At 46.8% G+C, this 17,910-nt stretch overlaps 1 protein-coding gene across 7 annotated transcripts in view; it reads right to left on the reverse strand.

Moving 5' to 3' along the window:
- The window catches only part of LOC140393937 (sphingomyelin phosphodiesterase 2-like), a 99,910-nt gene that overhangs the window by 60,117 nt on the left and 21,883 nt on the right, over positions 1 to 17,910 (reverse strand). For 4 of the 7 annotated variants that reach the window (XM_072480593.1, XM_072480597.1, XM_072480594.1 and 1 more), the window contains exons 2-3: positions 12,525 to 12,593; positions 8,757 to 8,840 (exon numbers count right to left, since the gene is read on the reverse strand). In XM_072480593.1, coding sequence (XP_072336694.1) covers positions 8,757 to 8,806 — 50 coding nt within the window. In that variant the 5' untranslated portion in view covers positions 8,807 to 8,840; positions 12,525 to 12,593. Of the gene's footprint in view, positions 1 to 8,756; positions 8,841 to 12,524; positions 12,597 to 17,910 lie in introns of all 7 variants that reach the window. The other 3 variants (XM_072480598.1, XM_072480596.1, XM_072480595.1) reach the window with 1 other exon arrangement.

The raw sequence follows: 17,910 nt of genomic DNA on the forward strand, positions 1-17,910 counted from the left end.
TTTTTATCAATGACCTAGAGGAAGGCGCAGAAGGGTGGGTGAGTAAATTTGCAGACGATACTAAAGTCGGTGGTGTTGTCGATAGTGTGGAAGGATGTAGCAGGTTACAGAGGGATATAGATAAGCTGCAGAGCTGGGCTGAGAGGTGGCAAATGGAGTTTAATGTAGAGAAGTGTGAGGTGATTCACTTTGGAAGGAATAACAGGAATGCGGAATATTTGGCTAATGGTAAAGCTCTTGGAAGTGTGGATGAGCAGAGGGATCTAGGTGTCCATGTACGTAGATCCCTGAAAGTTGCCACCCAGGTTGATAGGGTTATGAAGAAGGCCTATGGAGTGTTGGCCTTTATTGGTAGAGGGATTGAGTTCCGGAGTCAGGAGGTCATGTTGCAGCTGTACAGAACTCTGGTACGGCCGCATTTGGAGTATTGCGTACAGTTCTGGTCACCGCATTATAGGAAGGACGTGGAGGCTTTGGAGCGGGTGCAGAGGAGATTTACCAGGATGTTGCCTGGTATGGAGGGAAAAATTTATGAGGAAAGGCTGATGGACTTGAGGTTGTTTTCGTTGGAGAGAAGGAGGTTAAGAGGAGACTTAATAGAGGCATACAAATTGATCAGGGGGTTAGATAGGGTGGACAGTGAGAGCCTTCTCCCGCGGATGGAAATGGCTGGCACGAGGGACATAGCTTTAAACTGAGGGGTAATAGATATAGGACAGAGGTCAGAGGTAGGTTCTTTACGCAAAGAGTAGTGAGGCCGTGGAATGCCCTACCTGCTACAGTAGAGAACTCGCCAACATTGAGGGCATTTAAAAGTTTATTGGATAAACATATGGATGATAATGGCATAGTGTAGTTTAGATGGCTTTTGTTTCGGTGCAACATCGTGGGCCGAAGGGCCTGTACTGCGCTGTATCGTTCTATGTTCTATATTTTGTCTACTCATCTCCAAGGGGCCTCCTGCAACTAGATTATCAATTATTCCTTTCTCATTACACAATACCCGGGCTAGAATGGTCTGTTCTCCAGTTGATTCCTCAACATATTGGTCCAGAAAACCATCCCGTACACACTCGAGGAATTCCCCCTCTACTATATTGCTACTAATTTAATCTGCCCAATCTACATGCAGATTAAAGTCATCCATAATTACAGATGTTCCTTTATCAAATGTGTCTCTAATTTCCTGTTAAATGCATCCTGAACATCACTACTAAAATTTGGGGGTCTATTTACAACCCCCATTAACATTTTTTGCCCCTTGGTGTTTCTCTAAGGGTGCAATCTACCCACACAAATTCCACAGCATCAGAGCTAATGACGTTCCTCACTATTGTGTTAATACCCTCTTGAACCAGCAATGCAACCCCACCATCTTTTCCTATTTGTCGGTCTTTCACAAAGACTGATTACCTGCATTTTCAGCCCAACCCAGGTCACGCTGCAGGCATATTTCTGTAATCCCAACTATATCATACCCGGTTACATCTATTTGCGCGATTAATTAATCCACTTTATTGTGAACGCTCTGCGCATTAAAGCACAAACCCGTAAGGTTTGTCTTTTTAACATTTCTTTTCCCGTTACCATTATTTTTTACTGTGTTCCTGTTTTATTCTGGCCTTTCATTTTTATGCCTATCACTTTTTTTATTTCCCTTTTTGCCTTTTGTTCTTGTCTGTGTTTCCCCTCCTCTAACTCTTTGCATAGGTTCCCATCCCTCTGCCGTTTTGGTTTAAACCCTCCCCAATCACCCCAGCAAATACTTCCCCCGAGGATATCAGTCCCAGTCCCGCCGCGGTGAAACCCATCCAGTTTGTACTGGTCCCACCTCCCCAGAACCGGTCCCAAAGTTCCAGGAAACTGAAAGCTTTCCTCTCGCATCATCTCTTCAGCCGTATACTCATCTGATGTATCCTATTGTTTCTGCTCTGAATAGCACATGGCACTGGTGACAATCCTGAGATCACTACCTCTGAAGCCCTACTTTTCAACTTTCTTCCTAACTCCCTATATTCTGCTTTTAGGACCTAATTCCTTTTTTTTAAACCTATTTTGTTTGTACCAATGGGTACCACGACCACTGTCTATGGTCTGTAGCAATTCTGAGACATCCTCCACCCGAGTACCCAAGAGGCAACATACCATTCTGAGGTTTGCAGGAACATCTATCATTCCCCTTACAACTGAATCCCCTATACCTATTATGATACTCTCCATCTCGAGGAGCGGCAGCTGGAGACACTGCCTGCACACATGCTGGCCCCAGACACTGGAACTGTTCCCCGCTTCCCACATAGAGCAGGAGGAGCACCCAACCCTACTCACCCATTTAGCTGCTTTCACTTGCTCCGCGTCACTTTTGAATCCTGGCATCACCTCACGAGCTCCAAACTCCAAGTTTGCACTCGGATTTCTCACTGCACTCACGTGCTGTTTTCAATCTCCCGATAATCAGCTCTCTCCCTTGTAACCTCTACTCCAGCTCGAGGCGTTGCTCTGTCGTGACAAATTGACAGGCTTTTGCGTGGAGCAGGAAGGGATTGCTGAGCAAAAAGGGTGGGAAATGAGTCCAGAGTTCTGCTCGTGATTGACAACTTGCCATTCTGCTGTTAAACAGCCTGTCAGCACTCACTGCCTGGACTAAGAGGCAGTGGAAGGAAATAACAAAGTGATATTGCAGAATTCAAATTGAGTTGGGATCAGGTAACACTCCGATATTCCAAGTTATCCGATAAGACTAGGAAAACAGTTGGTTCTTGCTTTGCACTTCGTGTGAGTAGTTGCTCATCGAGAGTGCTCATTGAATCTCAAGATTATTAAGACTGTTGCCAAATAACACTACAACCGTCAATCAACTCCTCAGTTGTATCAAGTACGAATGCATTATTCTGAATCGGCAGGTTTCCGCAGTATTTTTATGAAACTATAAAAATGATTTAGGATTACCTTTAGGCATCACACATGCCCCTTCTCCAAATGCTATAGAACAGTAAAATTTCTGTCCTGCTTCCCAACCAGGAGCAAAGTGATGTCAAGATGCTCAATTTACGTCTTCCAAAACTAAGCCCCATAATTATAGTCACCAACAAATTCATGAGGAAATTGAGAACTTATTTTGTTCATTTTTGAGACATGGGCACCAGTGACAAGGTCAGCATTTATTGTCCACTGCTAATTGACCTCAATAGGTTATGGTGAACCACCGACTTGGTCCACCGCAGTCCATGAGGTGAATGTACTCCATTGTGCTGTTGGTTAGGGAGTTACTTTGACACAGTGATGATGAAGAGATGGCGATATATTTCCACGTCAGGTGGCGCTGCTCTTGCACGTCTACTGCTTAATTCTTTTAGTTGAGATGCGGGTTTAGGAGGTGCTGTTGAATGAGGCTTGGTGAATCACTGCAATGCATCTTGTAGATGGTACACACTGTTGTTACTGTGAGGCAGTGAACATTTTTTTTTTCCAATTAAGGGGCAATTTAGAATGGCCAATCCACCTAACCTGCACATCTTTGGCTTGTGGGGGTGAGACCCATGCAGATACGAGGAGAATGTGCAAACTCCACACAGTGATCCGGGGCCAGGATCGAACCCAGGTCATCGGCGCCGTGAGGCAGCAGTGCTAACTACTGCACCGCCGTGCCGCCCGAGAGTGAACATTTAAGATGATGGATGGGGTAATGATCAAGCGGGCTGCTTTATCCAGGATGGTGTTGAGTTTCTTGAGTGTTGGAGCTGCTCTTATCTAGGCATGTGGAGAGTATTCCATCACACTTTTGAATTGTGCCGTTTTGAAGATGGATAGACTTTTAGGAGTCAGGAGGTTGGTGAGTTACTCATCGTGGAATTCCCAGTCCCTGACCTGTTCTTTGAGCCATAGTATTCATGTGTTTGATCCAGTTAAGCTTCTTTTGGATGTAGATGGTACGAGATTCAATGATGGCATTGATAGTCACTGATATCATGGGTATGGTTGATGCTTCTCTTACTGGAGATGCTCATTATCTGGCATTTGTTTAATTGTCACTTGCCCAATTATCATCCGAAGCTTGAAAGTTGCCCAGGAGTTGCGATGTGTGGGCACAGGCTGCTTTGGTATTTGTGAATCTGTGAATGGAACTGAACACTGCACTCAGCAGGGAACATCAACACGTCTGACCTATGTTGGAGGGAAGGTCATTGATGAAGCAGCTGAAGATGGTGGGCCTTGGGCCTCACCCTGAGGAGCTCCAACAGCCTGTCTTGAGGATGAGATGACTGATGGCTAAAAACCACAACCATCTTTCTATGTGTTAGGTATGGCTCTAACCAGTAGAATGCTCCACTCTCTCCCCCACCCCTTTCAAATTGTCTTTAATTTTGCTGCAGTTCTTTGATTCCTTACTTAGTCAAATGCCGCCTTCAAGTTAAGGGCTCACCTCTGGAATTCAGTTGTTTTTCCAATGTTTGGACCAAGGCTGGAATTAGTCTGGATCAATCCTGGTAGACATAAATTCAGCATTGTTGAGGAAGTATTGGTGGGTATGTGCTATTTGATAAAACTGGCAACAAACTTTCCATCACTTCGCTGATAATCAAGAGTAGACTGATGGGTGGTTATTGGCCGGATTAGATTCATCCTGACTTTTAGTCAGGACATACCTGGGCAAATTTCCACATTGCCAGGCAGATGCCAGTGTTGTAGCTGTACTGGAACAGCTTGGCTAGGCGTGCGGCAAGTTCTGGAGCACAAGTCTTCAGCAGTATAGCCAGGATGTTTTCAAGGTGCATAGCTTTTGTTACATCCAATGCCCTCAGTCATTCCTTGCTACCATTTGGACCAAATCAATTTAGTTGAGGACTGGGTTCTGTGACATTGCGGGATTCAAGAGGCGGCTCAGGTGGATTATGCTCTTGGTACTTCTGGCTGAACATGGCTGTAAATGCTCAAGCCTTGTCTTCTGCACTGATGTGTTGAACTCCCCCATCATTGAAGATGGCCAGCTTTCTCCTCTGGTTAGCTGCTTAATCATTCACCACTATTCACAACTGGTTATAGCAGGGCTGCAGAGCTTCAATCGGATTCTTGCCTGTGGGGTTTGTTTAGCTCTGTCTACAGCATGTTGCTTCCACCGTTTAGCACTCATGTGGTTTTAGTTGGAGCTTCACCATGGTTAGCACCTTATTTTCAGGTATAGGAATGCTCTTTGACACTCCTCACTGAATCGGGTTGGCCCCTGGCTTGGTGCTAATGGAAGGGTATGTTAAGCCAAACGATTACGCCTTGTGGCAGAATACAATTCTGCTGCTCAGCACCCATAGCATCTCACGGATGCTCAGTTTTAAGCTGCTAGGTCTGTTCTGAATCAACCCCACACCGTGTCCAATCCTTCAGGATCCAGCCAGCTCTGTCAGTTGAGCTGCCACACCAGCCACTCTATAATGGACAATGAAATCCTCCAACCAAAGCATAACTTATTCCCTTGCTATCTTCAGTGTTTCTTCCAAGTGGTGCTCAACATGGAGGATCTCACAGGAAGTTGGGAGTAGAAATAATCAGTAGGAGGTTTTCGTGTCCGTCAGTGATGCAACACCACGTGTCTTCACGGGGTATGGAGTTAATGTAGGGCCACACACTGCTAACTATATTTTAAGTTATTTTTCATGGGCTGTGGTTATCACTGGCAAGGCCATTAATTGATTGGCTTGTAAGGCCATTTCAGAGGACGGTTAAGAGTCAATCCCATTGCTGTGGATCTGGTCAGGACAGCACATTTTCTTTCCTAAAGGATATTAGTAAACGCAATTTTTTTCCCCCACAATTGATGACAGTTTTATGGTCACCATTATTGAGTCTAGAAACACAGAAACAACGAAAAGTACAGCACAGGAACAAGCCCTTCGGCCCTCCAAGCCTGCGCCGACCATGCTGCCTCTCTAAACTAAAATCTTCTACACTTCCTGGGTCCGTATCCCTCTATTCCCATCCTATTCATGTATTTGTCAAGGTGCCCCTTAAATGTCACTATCGTCCCTGCTTCCACCACCTCCTCCGGCAGCGAGTTCCAGGCACCCACTACCCTCTTTGTAAAAAGCTTGCCTCGTACATCTCCTCTAAACCTTGCCCCTCGCACCTTAAACCAATGCCCCCTAGTAATTGACTCCTCTGCCCTGGAAAAAAGTCTGACTATCCACTCTGTCTATGCCACTCATAATTTTGTAGCCCTCTATCAGGTCGTCCCTCAACCCCCGTCATTCCAGTGAGAACAAACTGAGTTTATACAACCTCTCCTCATAGCAAATGCCCTCCATACAAGGCAACATCCTGGTAAATCTCTTCTGCACCCTCGCTAAAGCCTCCACATCCTTCTGGTAGCTTTATATTCCGGATTTATTAATTGATGTTTTGAAGCAATGGTTTGTTTTGAACCCATGTTCCCAGAGCATTAACCTGGGCTCTGGATTGCTCGTCCAGTGACATTATACTTCTCTACTGTCTCCCGATCCACCAGTGTGCTGCCTCCACCTCTAGTTACTCTGTCCTGGTGGGGCAGAATATACCCCGGCAGATTTTAGAGAAGTCTGGGAGACTGGCTGTAAGGCATGATTCCATGAGTATGACCATGTCAGGTTGTTTGCTTGACAAATTTGTGAGGCAGCAACTTTGGCACAAGTGCGCAGATGTTAGGGAGCTGGACTTTGCAGGATCCACTAAGCTGGGTGAGCCTTTGTCATGTCTGAATCCAGTGGCTGGGTGTCTGGTTTTATTCTTGCTATGCTTTTTCGTAACAGTTTGATAGAAATGAGTGGCTTGCTACACCGTTGCAGATTTCATTTCCGATTTCATTGAATTTACAGTGCAGAAGGAGGCCATTCGGCCCATCGAGTCTGCACCGGCTCTTGGAAAGAGCAACCTACCCAAGGTCCACACCTCCACCCTATCCCCATAACCCAGCAACCCCACCCAACACTATGGGCAATTTTGGACACTAAGGGCAATTTAGCATAGCCAATCCACCTAACCTGCACATCTTTGGACTGTGGGAGGAAACCCACGCACACACGGGGAGGATGTGCAGACTCCGCACAGACAGTGACCCAAGCCGGAATCGAACCTGGGACCCTGGAGCTGTGAAGCAATTGTGCTATCCACAATGCTACCGTGCTGCCCGTGATGGCAGCTAACAGTTAACCACAGCACTGGAATTGTGGAATCAAACTATCCCTAAAGAATACAACAATCTGATTATTTTGTACTCATCGTTGCTGATGACAGTTTTTTAATCCATGAACTGAATTTTCCATTGTGGGATTTGAACCATTCAAATAACCATTCCTCAGAAGGTGGTTAGAATGTAAAACTCACCTCACAAGTAGTTGAGGCGAGTAGTATAGAGGCATTTAAGGGCAAGCTGAATTCGCACCAAAGGGAAAAAGGAATAGGAAGATATGCTGATGGGGTTGGATGAGGTGTGGGGATAACTCATGTAGACTCGTGTAGACTAGTTGAGCCAAATGACGGTTAATCATTGGCAGGAATGGGGGGTTGAAGTTATAATCAGATCAATCATGATCTTATTGAATTTGGAGCAGGCTCGAGGGGCAGAGTGGCCTACTCCTGCTGCTAATTTGTATGTTCGTAGGACCTGTTTTCTGTGCCGTGGATTCTATGTAATTACATAGGCCTGCTGTGACTGAACAAACTTTTGCATAAAGGTTGCAATCTGGGACGAAAGGGAGATGGTTGGAGTGATAGGTTACAGCAACGTGTGTATATATCTTTCCTTCTCCCAAACGCCAAGAGCCCTGGTCAGATCTGCCAACTCTGAGTTTCTCCTATTGTTGGGAATATGTAGATCTCAATCAAGCACCAGTAAAAGCCTCATCATTGGTCTGCTTGTCCCTTAGCTGGAAGAAAGGTGCAATAAGGAAAATAGAGAAAGCAAAATAAAATTGCTTTAATCAACATGTTCTGACTGCTAAAAGTGCCTACTGCTGGTTAGGGTACATGCAACCATCATGACAGGGAAGGTTCTGGCTTGACAGTGATGAAGCACCACCAGTCCAGGCAGGCACAGGGAGACCAGTTACTGGGAGCTTGCTGGTTGCCCAAGGAACACAGCATAAGGGAGGAAATAAAATTGCAGGGGCGGGAACCAGTGTAATTCTGAACTTGAACAGCAGATCCAACCTACCCAATCACTAAATAATGTAAAGGATGGCAACAAATGTAACCTGTGGGTAAAAACCTGTGACAATTAAAAAGGTCCTCTTGTGAAAGGCAGTAAGTGTACTTATCCAATTTTGAGTAATGCATATTGAGTCATACAGCAGAGGAGAGGCTACTTGGTCTTTTGTGCCTGTGCTGATTCTTTGGAAGAACTATCTAAGTAGTCTCACGCCCGACTCGTTCCCCATAGCTCAGCAAAGTTTTCATTTCATGTATTTATTCAATTCCCTTTTGAATGTCACAACTGAATCTGCCTTCATGCCCTTTTGATCAACTGCGGATCAACTCGCCACCTAAGAAAAATTTCTCATCTTCTCTCTGCTCCGTTTGCCAATTATCTAAGGGTTCTAACGTACTGCGTTTATACAAACAACACTGCGCGGTGCATGGCAGGGACTGTTTGAATATACTGAGCAAGAGGGCTGTAGCAGGGGAGCCGAGGCAGATTGAGAAGGCAAAGTTGTCAACCCATTCAAACATACAGGATGCTATCTGTACACAGAGCGGATGTGCAATAAACTACAGGATAGCTCGAGACTTACCAGCAATTGAGAGTGAACACTCTGAACCTTGCAACAGGTGCCTCTGACATGGTGATAGGTTCACAAGGCCAAACTCCACGGGTACTTTAAAAAGAAATAAATTTATTTTACATTTCTGCAGCTAAGACCTGCGTTCATCAGACACAGCCAGTGAGATGGAATAAATCAAGAATAGCTCCTCTTAAAGTTCAGGCTAGTACACACTGAAAATGAACTGTTTTCCACTCACTCAATTTAAAATATTCATGTAGGAATGGACAATCTTTTTTTTTAAAGACACTTAACACCGGGAGTGGGGGAGGGCTCCGCAGGTACAACATCACTAGTTTGGTGGAGAGAGTGAAAACCGATCTGGCAAGGTGGGACGGCCTTCCTCTGTCACTGGCAGGTCGGGTACAGGCGGTTAAAATGAATGTGTTGCCACGATTCCTGTTTATTTTTCAATGCCTACCAATTTTCCTGCCAAAGACCTTTTTCAGGGAGATTGAGGGAAGGATTACCTCATTCATATGGGGAGGGAAGGTGGCCAGAGTGAGAAAGGTGCTGGCAGGGGGTTTGGGTCTCCCGAACTTGTTGTACTACTACTGGGCGGCGAATGTGGAGAAAGTGCGGAGCTGGGTCAGAGGGGTGGATTCTCAGTGGGACAGAATGGAGGAGAGTTTGTGCAGGGGGTCGGGGCTGAAGGCACTTGCAACAGCGCCGCTCCCGATAGCTCCGGGGAAATATTCAGGGAGTCCGGTAATAATAGCTTCATTGAAAATCTGGAGGCAGTTTCGCCAACACTTCGGGTTGGGTTTAGGGTCAAGGGAAATGCCGATTCGGGCGAACCACAGATTTGAGCCAGGGAGGTGGGATGGAAGTTTTTGGAAATGGGAAGAGAAGGGGATTAAGACGCTAAAAGATTTGTTTCTTCGGGGTCGGTTTGCAGGATTGAGGGAACTGGAAGCGAAGTATGGGCTAGAGCAGGGAGAAGGGTTTAGGTACATGCAGGTTCGGGATTTTGCCAGGAAGGAGATACAGAGCTTCCCAGAGGAACCGGCCTCCACATTGCTGGAGGAGGTGTTGACGACAAGAGGACTGGAGAAGGGGGCAATGTCAGCGGTGTACGGAGCTATTCTGGAAGAGGATAAGGCACCACTGGAAGGGATCAAAGCAAAGTGGGAGGAAGAGCTGGGAGAGGTTATAGAGGAGGGGGGTCTGGTGTGAGGTGCTCCGGAGAGTGAATGCCTCCACCTCATGTGCGAGGTTGGGGCTGATACAGCTGAAGGTGGTATATAGAGCGCACCTCACGAGGGCGAGGATGAGCCGATTTTTTGAAGGAGTAGAGGATGTGTGTGAGCGTTGCGGCGGGGGGGGGGGGCCGCGAATCACGTTCATATGTTTTGGTCCTGTCCAAAGCTAGGGGAGTACTGGGAGGAGGTGTTTCGGGTAATTTCCAAGGTTGTGCGTGTGAAACTGGACCCGGGTTCCCAGGAGGCCATATTCGGGGTGTCGGACCAGCCAGGGTTGGAAACGGGAGCGGAGGCAGATATCATAGCCTTCGCCTCGTTGATCGCCCGAAGGTGGATCCTGTTGGGATGGAGAGCAGCCTCTCCACCCAGTGCCCTGGCATGGCGGGGAGACCTGTTGGAATACTTGACCCTTGAGAAGGTTAAGTTCGAACTGAGGGGAAGCTCGGAGGGGTTCTACAAGTCATGGGCACTATTTATTATGCACTTTCAAGAACTGGATAACATCGAACATTAGTTGGGGGGGGGGGGGGGGGGGGGCTGTGTAGATTAAGGGTGACTATGGGTAATCCCTGATTCCTTTTTGTCATTTGTTTATGTAAACATGTGGGCTGAGGTTTGGGGGTTGGTGGGTGGATGGGATCGTTGTTATTATGGGGATTGACATATCTTGCTGATTATTGTTTATTGTTGATGGGTGTAAATGTGGGAGGAAATGTGAAAAAGGAGGAGAATAAAAAAATTTTTTTAAAAAAGGACACTTAACATAAACATCTGTTTGTTTTCCAGCTAGGACAGCATGGTGGCACAGTGGTTAGTACTACTGCCTCACAGCGCCAGGCACCCGGTTTCGATTCTGCCCTTTGAATACTGTCTGTGTGGAGTTTGCACATCCTCCCTGTGTCTGCATGGGTTTACTCCAGGTGCTCCGGTTTCCTCCCACAGTTCAAAGATGTGCAGGTTAGGTGGCTTGGCCATGCTAAATTACCCCTTGATGTGCAAGTGGGGTTACGTGAACATAAAAATAAAAGACAGGGTGCTCTTTTGGACGGTCGATGCAGACTCAATGGGCTGAATGGCCTCCTTCTGCACTGTCGGAATTGTATGATTCTATGCTTTTCACTTACATCTGCTTTCCCACATCTTCGCAATGCCTGGAGCTCAGTGGGTGGGCTAACAGATGCCACGGTTATACCCAGGAGGCTCCAGAGACCAGTCAGCTGTGAGACAACCGCCATTACTTTCCTTCGTCTGCCTCCTGCAGGAGATGTCTGTCTCCTCCTGGAACTGACTCACACTTACATCCACCTGCAGCCTTCTCCTCGCCCTCAGAAGCTGGTGCCTGTGAGCCTTTCCCCACAGTCTCCTTGCTTCAAAGTCCCTTTAGCCCACACGTGGCTTTAACATTTGAAACAGATGTGATCATTTTTTAATATAAATTTAGAGTACCCAATTAATTTTTTCAATTAAGGGGCAATTTAGCATGGCCAATCCACCTACCCTGCACATCTTTAGGTTGCAGGGGCGAAACCCACGCAAACACGGGGAGAATGTGTAAACTCCACACGGACGTTGAACCAGAGTCGGGATCGAACCTGGGACCTCGGCGCCGTGAGACTGCAGTGCTTACTGCGCCACCATGCTGCCCTAGAAACAGATGGATCCTTGGTTCCACTTCAATCACTCCTGAGACCTAACAGATCCTCCCTGTCCTATTCTGCCGCCCCGGTGCTATTCAATGTGGGAAACTATCCAGCAGTGTACGACAGTTGAAAGTACTATCACGGCCGCATCGTTGCTGATATTCATAGAATCCCAACATGCAGAAGGAGGCCATTCAGCCCATCGAGCCTGCATCGACCCTCCGAAAGAGTGCCCTACCTAGGCCCAATTTCTCGCCCTATCCCCATAACTGCACCTAACCTTTGGACACAGAGAGGCAATTTAGCATGGCCAATCCACCTAACCTGCCCATATTTGGACTGTGGGAGGAAACTGGAGCTCCGGAGGAAACCCATGCAGAAACGGGGAGCAAAGGACAGCATGTGGCGCAGTGATTAGCACTGGGACTGCAGCGCGGAGCACCCGGGTTCGAATCCCAGCCCTGGGTCACTGTCTCTGTGGAGTTTGCACATTCTCCCCATGTCTGCGTGGGTTTCACCCCCACAACCGAAAGAGGTGCTGGTTAGCTGGATTGGCCACGCTAAATTGCCCCTTTATTGGAAAAAAAAAATTGGGTACTGTGAATTTATTTAAAAAATGAAAAGGGGAGCATGTACAAACTCCACACAGTAACCCAAGGTCGGAATTGAACCTGGGTCTCTGGCGCTGTGAGGCAGTGGTGCTAACAACTGTGCCACTGTGCCACCATGTTGGCATGCAGTCTTCACACTGTCAGGTTTAGCAATTCCCCTTTAAGCAAGATGAATTGCCATTGTTGTCAAAAACATCCAACATGCCAGGAAGTGCCACTCAAAGTGATGCAACCCACGTCATCTTTAACCAGCATTTTACCAGCACAAAATGTATGAATACTTACATTTATATAGTGCCCTTGTTTTGCTGAAATCCTCAAAGAGCTTCTCGGAATGAATTAGTGTTGCGGCAGCTGCTGGGATAAAAGAAAAATATGGAATTGGAGGTAAATGAGGTATGCAGGTAATCATGCAGCTCAGACCAGGGACGTTTGGTGCAACTAAGAGCAAACAACTTCCCCCTCTATGATCCATCCTATTATGTTTGATATCACGTGATGCTGCAGAGTGATTTCACTTCCCCTTTAACACACACTGCTTCCTCAGCAGAATTACACAGCAGAAGCCTCCACGCATCAGTCCACAGGCAGCCAAGATCCAATAATCAATTCATCGCCTTTCTCTGCAGTGAGCGCACCCAGTCACAGTACCTCAAAGGATACAAAAAAAAACCCTGCTCAAAAAACCATTGATAATTATGACGTAAAAAATCAGCAAAGCCAAAATGAGCTTTGGCAAAGTTAAAAGAGATATGACCTCCAACCAAACAAAATACAAAGGCAGCAAGAAATATCAGCCCATGAAGTCAAACCCAAATGTGAGAGGTAGTGCAGGGTATATCACAACTGAAATTTCAGCAGGCCTTCCTTGTACATATTATATCACGTCTTATCTCTGGCATTTACAGTACCTCACATCCAAACAAGGAAGTCACGGTTACCAGTTACAGCCAGTCTCACCTGAGGCTATTATCCAGGCTGACATTACTGTACTTAGGGGAGGTGCTGTGCTTCAGGGGAAACTTTAAACTACTTGCCAGTTGAGGTGATTATAAAAGATCCTCTGGCCCTAAATCCAAACAGCACAGAAAGAGCCCACTCTGCCAGCTTATTATGCTCCAATCTACTTATCTTACCTCACAGCTCTGAATTTCTCCCATTTCCAACAAGTCCCTTTTAATAGGCACGATGTAACCTGCGCCCCATCCCCATTTCGGGGAGCGCATTCCAGATCACAACAGATCACTGCAAAAATAACATTTTCCTTAACCATCTTTCCCATTGTACGTCCGAGGCCCTGTGACTGGGTGCAATCACTCGGTACAAAGTAAAGTCGCCTCAGTCCCAGATGGCCATAAACTGCTGTCCCCTTTGATGGGGAGAGTTGACTGGTGGTGATTTAACCAGAGGATCACCACATCTCAGGTGAAGAGCAAGGTTGAGAAGGCGGGGCCTTCATGAATAACTGCAGCCGGTACGGGAATTGAACCTGCGCTACTGGCCTCGCTCCGCGTCGGGAACCAGCTAACCATGCGATCACTGCAGCGAAGAGAATAGGCTGATCAGGTGCTCCTAGCTGCTGCTGGACTGAAGTGTGTGGCGTTCCTGTGTGTTCAGAGGGGAATGAAATCAGAGTGAGCATCACATGATGCTCAAAGTTAGAACAGGATGGATCAGGGACAGCATTTCCCTTTCTCCAGTTAGCATAGTTGGGAATTTCTGGTTAGTGACCCTCCGTCCTGACAATGGAAATAGTTTCTCTTTGTTTACCCTGTCCAAACTCTATTTGAACGGATCTTAAAAACACAGATGAGGGCGTTTTGGAGTCCAAGCCAAGATTCCTCCCTCAACCAACACATCAAAAACAATGGTCTAGTCAGCCGTCCATCTGCGGTTTTATGGGAATTTACTGTTGACTGTCATGTTTGCTGCAATTAATTAACTGCACTTTGAGAATTATGGCTCCAGTACTGTTTACAGTTACTGTTGATGGAGCTGTGCAACATTCTGGGATATCCAGGGCCCGACCAGCTGCTCTGTAAGTGCAAGCTCTTTCTTTCAGCTGTTTTTTTGAAGTTGTCGAGACAAAATTTGCAAAGCAGGTACATTGCGCCACACACGTGCCAGCCACTGATCATCTCCCAACAACAGAGAATCAACCATCTCCCCATGACATTCAACAGCATTACCATCACTGAATCCGTCTCTATCAATATCCTGGCAGGTTACCATTGACCAGAAACTGAACTGCACCAGCCATATGAATACTGTGGCTACAAGAGCAAGTCAGAGTCTGGGTATTCTGCGATGAGTAACTCACTCACCCCCTGACTCCTAAAGCCATCTCCAAGGCACAAGTCAGGGGTGTGATGATGTTATGGCGGCCATGAAGGACACAGGGAATCGTTGATAGATCTCCCCGTGGACTTCATGGAATATGAATTCTCCTATTAAGAGGACGGGAGCTTGCCCAATCGTGAATGAGCAGCAGGAGTTTATAACCCATTGCTTCAACCCGGGCTAATATTCTGTAAGTCCCCAGGCGTGGGGCTGTAAGCTGTGACCTTTTCAGTTACTTTAATGCAAGGGTGTGGTACTGGGAGACTGGCCTTGGCAAGGTTATTACACTGGCGACAAGGAGCAAACTAGTTTTTTTCTTCGGGCAACCTTCATGTTGAAAACAATCAGTTTCTCCTGTAAAGAAAAAAATGTCTCTCTTCGGTAAACTTGAACCCTATGGTGTAAGCGGAGAAGACTGGACCCAATATGCAGAGTGCAGGTATTACTTCTTCCGGGCTAATAATATTGAAGGACGTGAGAAGCAGAAAGTGATCTTGCTGACAGCATGTAGGGCCCCAACATGCAGCGTGATAAAAAGCCTGACCTACCCAGATGCCCCTGACTCGAAGACTTTAAATGAGTTAGTAGTCTTGGTGAAAAATCCACTATGACCCAAAGCCCTCTGTTATACTCCAGAGATACCGTTTTAACAAGGCAGCGAGAACGCCAGGAGGAACCAGCCCCTTACGGAAATTGGCAGAACATTGCGAATTCGGACCATCCCTGACCGATATATTGTGAGTCAGATTAGTGTGCAGAATAAATAATATGGCAACTCAAAAAAGTTATTGTCATTACTCAATCCGGATTTTGAAAAAGCCATCGATATAGCTCTGTCAGAGGAACATGCAAAGAAAAGGGTCTCTGGAGTTACCAAGGTAATCAGACAACAATGTCCTCCAGTTAGGGGGAGGCCTCTTGTAAAAGTGGCTATTCCTCAACTGAAGGCACCCGTGTAAGTAAGATGCCAAATAGTCCATTACAAAATTGGGGCTCAGCTCTCGTCCCCGGAAGTCGAGGAGATATTATGATAGCCCTAGGGCAGCTAGGAAATCTGATCCGGGAGGATGTGGGCGTCAGACAAAGGACTACTGTAAGCAGTGCCAAAGGGCTTAGACAAGACAAAGCTATAGGAATAGGCAAAACGTGTGTTACCCGAGGAAGAAGCAAAGGCCAGCATAGGCCCATACTATTCAGGCATACACACTCCCAAAAACAGGGACAATTGCAACTAAACTATATCATTATGACCAAGGTTCCCCTAATAATGGTGGAATTGCTGATAAACAGTCATCCACTGAAAATGGAAGTGGACACTGGAGCTGCGGTCTCCATCACTGGGGTACAGACGTATGATCACCGCAAAATTGGTATTCAATTCTGTTTAGATGATGCGAAGGTCAGATTAACCACTTACACAGAAGAACCATTATGAATTAATGGGGAGCGATTGTCTCCGGCGGACCAGGCTGAGCTGGCTAGAGATTGTTAGGCTGGACGGGGGCAGCGCTGTATGAAGCCATCAGTAAATACCCTGAAGCTTTCCAGGAGGGAACCTCCAGGGTCTCTCAAAAGGAAGAAAGGGATAAAGAGAAAGAGCAAGAATTATCAGAACTAACTGTTCAGAGAACAGAACTGCCCGGGCTACCGTCCAAGGCATTCAAAAATGGACGAGAGCCGCACAACTGAATCACAAGGGGACCTCACGCCTATCCCGGGGAAAAAAGAAAGAAAGGATAACTCCCAGGTACAACGCCCGATCCATTCCAAAGTCACTGTTCACCAGGGTGTCGGAGTCAGCCACACAGGGCTCCTCCTGGAGGCACCCTGATAAAGGACATCCACATTCCTTGGGGACAGCAGGATATCGACTATGGTGCCCGGCCTAGCCAATGAGAAACCCCAGAACCGAGGAGGAAGAAACATTGCATCGTGGATGCCATTGGAGGGAGGCCTAGTCTCCCAACCCCGCCCCCCCCATCGCATTTCCCCAGGTCCCACGAGACCAGGCCAGCACCTCCCACCCCGCAAGATGGACGAAAACAAGAGAAGAACCCCCCTCCCCTAGGAGGAGGGGGGGGGGGGGGAGGGGGGGGTTACCCATCTGGATCATAGAACTACTGTTCCATCAGGGATACCCAGGGATACCCTCGTCCTCAATGAAGCTCCAACACCAATGAACACAGCCGGTGAGGGAGACCCACCTCAGGAGAAAAGATGACTTGACCAAAAGGAAATGACAAATAGAGCCCAGCCCTCATCAGGATAACAAACAGTCGCCTGGGCGGGTGTTTAAGAGATGTTGATGTGTTAAACTGGGAAAATTACAAATGCCTCAATAAAATATTTTCTCAAGAAAACGGATAACAAACAGTCTGCCTGTGCCTAACAAGCTAAAAGAATGGGCTCTCTAATTGGAATGAAAAGAAAAAATGTAAACCAAAAGCCCGAAACTGGTTAGCTCTAACTGGGGGAACCTTCTTCAATCATAGCGAGGACAAACTAACCCTACCAACCTCTACCCTCCACCCTGCTCCCGTCATCTTCCTCCTAGGCGAGACGGGAGGGAAGCAACAAGAAGTACTCGTTTCCCTTCACCACAAGGATTGTCAGACTTTATGAAACCCAAATTCAATTAGAATAAAGAATAAAGACTGTGCACAAACCCCGTGTTCAACATTCAGCTAAACATGACATGAACTTGTTAAATCAGGATAATCAATTATACAGACCATCACGTCCACATTATTCACGTCCCTGTAAACAGAAAAACTGACAACATCAAGTAGACAACAACATGATTAATAGGGAGCAAAGTCCAGGATAACAACCAGGATGCAGAAGTGCAAGGCAGGTGTCAAGGTAAAGTCTTCTTCACTGGCGCATGAAGAAAGCCAAAATCAATGATCAGCTTCGATGAGTAGTCATCGGGATCTCTCAAGAATTTTGATGATCGAAGCACGAGGCACCATGCTATCTCACCAGAACCCAGGCGGTCAACAACCTCGGTGGGATGACCCTCTGAGCTAGCCCACCTTCAACCTCTCATCACCAACATCCGGAACAGGACAACACAGGACCAGTGGTTGGAAGGCCACGCCAACCCAAGGCCTCGAAGACAGGATTAGATGTGCTCCATCAAATTTAATTTGCCCAGCCTCCAGATCAAGATTCCCAAAACATGGCACCCAGTTCTCGAACTCAACTGGGAACTTCTCCAACACCTCGCCTTGGAAACAATATTCAGTAGCACACCTCTCCTGGTCGCTTTCTCTCTCTCCCCACTCTATTACGCCGTACGACAAGCCACGCAGCAGGAATTAAACCACAT

This window comes from Scyliorhinus torazame, chromosome 17 (genome assembly GCF_047496885.1).
Source record: "Scyliorhinus torazame isolate Kashiwa2021f chromosome 17, sScyTor2.1, whole genome shotgun sequence".
NCBI classification, from domain to species: Eukaryota; Metazoa; Chordata; class Chondrichthyes; order Carcharhiniformes; family Scyliorhinidae; genus Scyliorhinus; species Scyliorhinus torazame.